This window comes from Limulus polyphemus, unplaced genomic scaffold (genome assembly GCF_000517525.1).
Source record: "Limulus polyphemus unplaced genomic scaffold, Limulus_polyphemus-2.1.2 Scaffold2982, whole genome shotgun sequence".
NCBI classification, from domain to species: domain Eukaryota; kingdom Metazoa; phylum Arthropoda; class Merostomata; order Xiphosura; family Limulidae; genus Limulus; species Limulus polyphemus.
The window spans coordinates 81,426-88,996 of NW_013668592.1; the positions used below are offsets into that span (position 1 = coordinate 81,426).

The 7,571-nt window shown below is 31.8% G+C and overlaps 1 protein-coding gene across 1 annotated transcript; it reads right to left on the reverse strand.

The window, feature by feature from the left end:
• Positions 1-1,301: 1,301 nt before the first annotated feature.
• LOC106468371 (DNA replication complex GINS protein PSF3-like) lies at positions 1,302-6,987 on the reverse strand. The gene is made up of 3 exons (XM_013928789.2): positions 6,756-6,987; positions 3,896-4,164; positions 1,302-2,125 (listed from the first exon to the last, which is right to left on the reverse strand). Exons 1-3 carry the CDS (start codon positions 6,889-6,891, stop codon positions 1,889-1,891), a joined length of 642 nt encoding a protein of 213 aa, XP_013784243.1. The 5' UTR covers positions 6,892-6,987; the 3' UTR covers positions 1,302-1,888.
• Between the last annotated feature and the right edge of the window lie 584 nt (positions 6,988-7,571).

Sequence of the window (7,571 nt, forward strand, 5' to 3'; positions counted from 1 at the left end):
GCATTGTAAGTCTGCAGACATACCACTGTGCCACTGGGGGGGAAAATTAAATAAACACTGTATCAAACTCCAGACAAAGTTAAGGGCTCATTCTGCTGAAAAGTACATAAATGGTTTCATAAATACTGACGAATGAAGTAAGACAGCAAATTTTATTGCATACGCTTGTGTTTCAAAAATCTATTTTCTATACAAATCAATATAAGAAACCCTGATATTTTATTATGACACATATTTTAAAGTAGATTAGGTTAAAAAAAATGTAATCTCAAGGAAATGACCCAATTATTATTATCATTTAGCTAAAGTGTTTCTATTAATTAATTGTTTTACTTGTTTAATATCTTCAACTAAACATTTTAAAGAAAGGCAGTATAAATCAGAGAATAAAAGTTCCTTCCAGAAACTTCTCCAACTGTTTGAAATTTTTATTTCTAAATGCATTTATTCATATGCGTGTTGCAGCAATTTAATTGTAATATAACACCTTTCCTTTCACAAATTCTGGGTCAGTAGTATTTATATTTTCAACATGAAGACACTAAGAGAAACATGGGCTAAAGGACCAGGTCAGACACCTCTAACTTAAAGCTACTTAGCAGAAGGAGGGAAGCCACAGTCATTTGTAATGTCACTTTTGCAAGTAGCAAGTTTGAATAGTACAAATGTTAACAAAATTTGCAAGGAGGAAAAGTTAACAAAACTGATAACTCATGGGAGTACATATTGAAAATGTACAAACTCAAAATCATATATGAATCAAGTTCTAACCTATATCTATGCTTTAAATGTTAGGCAATCACATTGTTTGCAGATCTTGTAAGTCATTTTCAGTTTTCTTCATTTATGATACAACATACAAACATGAAATTATATACTGGCAATTAAACTGCTAAAAAAAATTCAGCAACATTTTGTGAAAACACAATTAATCTATTTATTTACTAAACTTGTAATGTGCATACGTTTTTAATGCCTAAGCATCAATGCACATACACATGAAATACAACAAACATCTCAGCACAAAATTCAAGAGTGTGATGAATCTTGTGTATGTCTGTAGACAAAACTTTTCTCAACACAGACTAAAATCATAACTAATTCACACATATATTAAAATATTTTTTTATTTCTTTTTATTTTATCCTCTTGATATGTAAATTTTTTTCACTGTATTCTTTATGTAAAATTTATTGTTTCTCATTGAACAAAAAAGAAGTGGAAGATACTACTGTTAAAAATCCATTCATTTTAAACATGAATGAATTTTGTATTTAAAAATAAATATAAAACATTCCAAAACAAAAACATGATCTAACACAATTTTTACTCAATCCAATTCATGAATATATTACCTTGCAAAAGCACCTATGTTTTTATAATTCAAATTCTTTTCCTGAATTTCAAATGGCTGAGTATCTGCTTCAGTAGCATCTTAATCTTTCTGTTGAATAAACTGAAAGACATCTGCAATTTGTGTCTTCATACTGTTGCAAGTGGAAATGAAATATCAGTGGTCACATGTTAACTGGCAAACCACGTTTCACACTCCACTAACTAATACCCAGTGTGTGTAGATTCAAGACCTAAGAAAATCCACATGACTGTCACGGTATACGAGTGTTCAAGAATACTTGAAGTGCAAAAACTTCAGTCATATCAGTTTAAATTTCATTCTAAATACATATACATTATGAACACTGAACAAGGCACCATACTCGATCTTTTCATGAAAAGTATTTTGGCTGTTCTGTTCACAACTATCTGATTGTCCAAAAGTATATATACTGGTAATTCTTCTAACATTATTAAATAGTTATTTTGGTAGATCCTACATAAAAATAAGTCAAAGTTTTTGAGTTTCATTTTTCACTGATATGATTTACTATTATACAATGTTATCCATAGCTGCTCGCTTCCTCTTCTTATGATTAATAACCATGCCTGATGTACATATTTTTTCCATTTTACGAGCTTGCCATTCTTGGAATTCCAAAAACGCCTTCTGGCCAATATTAAATAGCTCCACTTCCAACATGTCAAGCCTAAAGGTCCATGATGAAGTTTCTTCCTGCAGAGTGTGTTGAGATGCATCCATAACCTTGCGAAATCTGTTTTTGAATGTCTAAAAAAATACCAAATTAGACTGACCTTATTAAAATAGATTTAAATCATTTTAAAGTACAATATTTTACTAAGTTTTAGCATTTTAAGGCCAAAGCATATAATAATAAAACAAATATAAATATCAACAAGTAACAAGAAGCAATTGTTCTTTCACAGTAATCAATTAAACACATGACTATCTATCATCCCGCTTACTTTATATCTGTTTCAAACGCTTCGAGTATAAATGTAATCAAAGAAAAAACTGCACAGCATCAGCACAGTTTACTTTTCGAGATAAACTTTTTGAAACTACAAACAAAGAAATAAGACATTCATTTTAACCTTTAATTCAAGTGTCCTTATCCTGTGATATTCGTCTTTGTCAGACTTTAGTTAGAATAAATCCTGACCTAATATGATGAAATTCAGATTATAAGAGTACCTGATTAAGCAGTATGGTCATATTCTTATTGAGAAACATACAAGTTTAGAGCACAGGCAGTAAATGCTGCATACTGAATTGTGTACATAGTCACTACATGAAAGACCTTTGAAAAATGTGTATAATTCTGTGAAAAAACAACTATGGAAGAAATGATTAGAGAAAGTGCATCAATGAAGAAGGTAATAGTCTTACTGATACTGATGAACATAAATACTCACCACCTTAATTTTTTACTAAGTTTGTTTAGAAGATGGGTTTAACTGAGTTATGACTTAACCATGAAGAAGTTTCAGATAAAGTGCTAATTTAAATTCTTAAATTCAGATTCGAACAATGGGTCATAAGGATCCATCTTAAAATTAATTCTTCAACTTTAATACAAGTAGTGCTTTTTATTAGTTACAAGCAAAAGTACCCATCCCCAATAATGGGAAAAGTTAAGTTAATCTATCAATTTAACTTATTTCATGGACTTTGAAAAAGTTAATTGTGTTGCACTCTTGGTTTCACTCAGAATCCATAGCTCTGAACTACTTATACCGCCCACTGTGAAAAGTAATTGTTGAGCATTTCAATCATGCTAAGAGCTGCTCAATAATAACACATGGTAAATCTATATTTTTATTCTTTAAGTTACATCACATTTTGAAATGTGAATAATAGTGTGATTAATTCCTAAAAATTTAGTGTAGAATATCCTGCATGCAAAATAAAATTTGGCATCAACATTATTCATGCCTTTTCTCTCGTCATTTCAAAAGTGAATGTTGAACTTTGCCAGCAAGCACAGCTTTTCAAATGCAGAGCAGAAAGCAGCCACCATAAACAGGAGAAAGATAAATGCTCGAAGAGACACCGGTTAGCAACATTATAAGATTCGGTATAAAGAACATATAATATATATCAGAATAAGCAAACTGAACTAAACCACTATTTTTTCCATACCTACATTCACTGAAAAAGATGACCAATTGCTGCAGACTGTTTCAAATTGGCTACAAGTGTCTAAAAGTATCATTAGCAGAATATGACATTGTTACCTAATCAACAGTACAGCTGCTCAGATACTTGAATGAGGCAAACCATCATTCACAACACAAGCAGAAGACCATAATCTGTCTGTTCTGGTTCACCACAATCACAAGGTACCTGCTCTGAGGTAGACTCAGGTGTATGTAACTGCAACTGCATGATTGTCAGCTTATAGACAGTTAGAAATAGACTTTACAAAGCTATCTTCTATGTTAAATGCTCAACAAGATGCATCTGCTTAGAGCAAAGTAAAAACAGCTTACCTGCAATGGTGCCAAAAACATCCAACCCCCACATACAAATCCATACCTGAGTTAGCATCTTGGAAATTTCTTCAGTATCAGCATATGGAAAGTTAAGCAAGTACAAGCCAATGTGATAGAAGTAAGGTCCAAGATCATGGAGATCCACCATAGTAGCATCTGCACTTAAAATTTCTCTGTAAGTCTCTCGGTATGATTTGGGAAGTTCCACATTCACAATATGTCTGCTTTGAAGGGCTTGGGCTAACCATAGTGGCAACTCTAACTTAGTTCCAGGTAACAAATCAGGAGACTGAGATGAAGGATTGAGGGAGCCTGTGATCCAGAAAGACAAAACTTTATAATGAGTGCCTGTAGCACCAGTTAGATAACACTGGGAATAAAGTGTGCATCTACTATGTGCAGAATTATTTCTCAACAGAAAACTGGAATCAATGATAGATTCTAAATTTCTGAGACTGCAGGCACTCAACTGGAAAACTGATTTAATTGATAGAGTTTAATATGTCAACCTTATACTAAATACATTATTTGCATGCACCATTCAACCTATAGTTGGTTCAACACACTCAACCCACATGCAAATATTGGGAGAGTGTGATAATAAGAGTACTAGATTTATAAGAGCGTATAGTAGCCAAAAATGTTAAGGATACAGAAGCTGATTCAGTTACCAGTCTCTAAAAATTTAGCTAGCAGTTTCCCAACAGCACTGTGAATGAATAACTTCTTTCTATCTGGATAGTGTGCATTAAATTTGGTAGCAGCCTTCTGTTGGGACCAACCTTCTCTACTACCCAACAGGATTAACTCAACCTTACAATGCTTTAACAGCACAATAATCAGTCACGTATCTGAAATCAAGAAAAGCTGCAAATAACCTATGGTTCCAGACCTTTCAGACACCCTGTAGATGGGAACACTTAATAGAAGAATCTTGGCATATAGGCAGGTAAGTCACTGAAGCCATTGAGGCACTGCTCTGTTCTCAGTAGTAGAAATAGCATTTTAGGGTGTATTTATAGATATATTGATTACAAGTTAAGAGAATATTTCTCTCTATACACAAATTAGGTAGGCTTCACTTGGAATATTGTGTATGCAGCTTTAGTCTCCTTATTCAAGTAGGAATATTGACTAATTGGAAAGTGTTCAGAGAAGGTCTACTAGGACAATTCCTGGGATGGATGGGTTAATTTGAGAAAAGATGGGTAGGAGGTGACCTTATTAAAGTTTACATGACTTTCTGGAGAACCAATAGGATAAAGGCTTCATTATTTGTGCTATATTCTTGGTGGTTTGGTTGATCAGTCTCTTTTGTCATTCAAGCAGTATGCTGTTGCTAGTTGTAAGGTAAATAGAATTTCAGGTTATACTATAGAAATGCTGAATATAATTCTAAAGAGGTTATAATTTCATTGTATAGGTCACTAATTAGAATCTCATTTGGAGTACTGTGTTTAGTCTTGGGCTCTTTACTTTATAAAGGATATTGTATTGTTGGAGTTGTCAATGCATCTTTTTTCATACTAATGCTGAAAATGTTAGAACAAGAGGATAAAATATATAAATTTTTGTCAGGGTAGAAGTCATCTTCAGCTAAGATAGTTTTATCTTCCAAATAGGGTGGTTGGCTTTTGAAATGAGTTGCCTTCAAATGTGGAGGATGCATTTAATTTAAATGATAAGGGCTGGCTTTAAGATTGTTTTTATTATCATATTTCTATTATTATTATTTTTAAAGTTTAATTTAGTTTAATGGATGAAACACCATTAATGAATCAAAAGGTAAAGATTCTTAAATGTTATGTCATTCTGAAGACAGTATGAAAGGAGGACACAAGTTTAAGATTTGGAAAAGACAGGCTAGGCTCCTGTTAAGACAGTTTTATTTTTCTTACAGGAAATTGACTTATGGAATGAGTTGCTGTTGACAGTAGAGGAAGTCACAATTTTACAAGAGTTTATGAGGGAATCAATGATTTTCTTTTCTCAAAAGTGGGTGTGTAAAAACAATTTTGAAGGACCAAGTGGTCCCTTGTTGTCCATATATTATATATAAGGGCTTGATTCACAAATTTGTGAACTACCACAGCAATACTTATGAATGCACAATGTTACAAGCGCTCATTCTTCATAGCATTATATTTATAACCTTTGTATCATTATTTTGTAAACACTACTGTGCATTCAAAAACATATATACATACTGTGCCAAGTTTACTTTATGACATGCAAGATGCCCATTCCATAGTCCACACTATTAGTATTTAAATCATTAAACTTTGGCTAATTCTAATGGCTAGCCTTGGGTAGTGCAAGGATTCTGGAATTATTCCAACAGTGCAATATAAGATAGAAGCTAAAGAAGAATTAGAAGCCATCCTTTTTAATACACTATATAAGTTACTGTTTTGAAGATTTCCAAACATCATTCACAAATTAAACAAAGGTTTTAAAATTTAAACTTAACATTTTGAATCTTACAAGTTCAAAGGTAATGACGATGTAATTGTAAGCAACTCAGCCAAGTGATAAAATTATAAATGCGTTCAATTAATGAAAATATTTTGACACTCTTTTAAATGTAGTAAATCAAAATATGATAAAAAAGAATGTAACATGTCTCAACTTAAGTCAAAATGATCATTAAAGATCTAACTGGTACGTAAACTAAAAATGGTACTACTAATACTAGTGGTACTGGTAGGCTAAATCGTCGTTGCTCAACATATACTTACTAACTTAGGCTATAAGTATAATTTCATTTTTCACTAGACATTAAAATTTCATTAAAAAGTACTTTATTATCAAGTTAATTTAATGAAGAAATTACATTTACAACATAAAATAAATAAGCCAATTCATGAAAGATAAACATATATAACTTCATAATACAAGCTTACCAAGTTTATACACAGGAAGTTGAAAACGACAAGGTATTCGTACTTCAGTTGCAAGAATGTCGTCCATAGAAAAATATTCTTCCATAGATCTTGAGCTATAATTTGTTCTCCTTCCGCTACTCGGAGTGTAACTCATTTTTATTTTCAGCTTCACGTTACACAATAGTATAAATTTATAACAAAATTTACTATTACTTAGTAGTATATAATTTCGTTTAACAGTTGTTACTATTCTAAACTACCGCCAAAATGGTAGTTTGCTGAAGCGCTCTCTGTCCACCATACAATTGAAAATATTTGAAGTATTAAATCTTCAGTAATGAATTCTTTGTAGTAATAATACACGAAATTACAATCACAATATTATATAAATTACTTTTTTGTGGGTTGTTGTTGTTTGTAGTTAAGCACAAATCTACACAATGGGCTGTCTGTGTTCTGCCCACTATGGATATCGAAACCCAGTTTCTAGCGGTATAAGTCTGCAGACATGCCAATGTGCCACTGGAGAGCATTTTATGTGGGAATGTAAAAATATGTTGTTGTTTTTCTTACATATGCTTTCTTCATTTATTTTTTAAATTTAATATTACAGGTTTTATTCGCTAAAATATTTAAATATAATTTTAATATTATTCCTACTATTAATTTTTACTTATGAAGATTTTCTTGAATTATTAGTTTAGTATATGGATTTCGGACAAACTGAAAGTTCATGAGATATTTATTACAGTGTTACAGCGATATTCAACTGGTGAATCAATGCAATCTCATCATTATGTTAGAGTTAATAGACTCTATATGTAGGGATGGCCA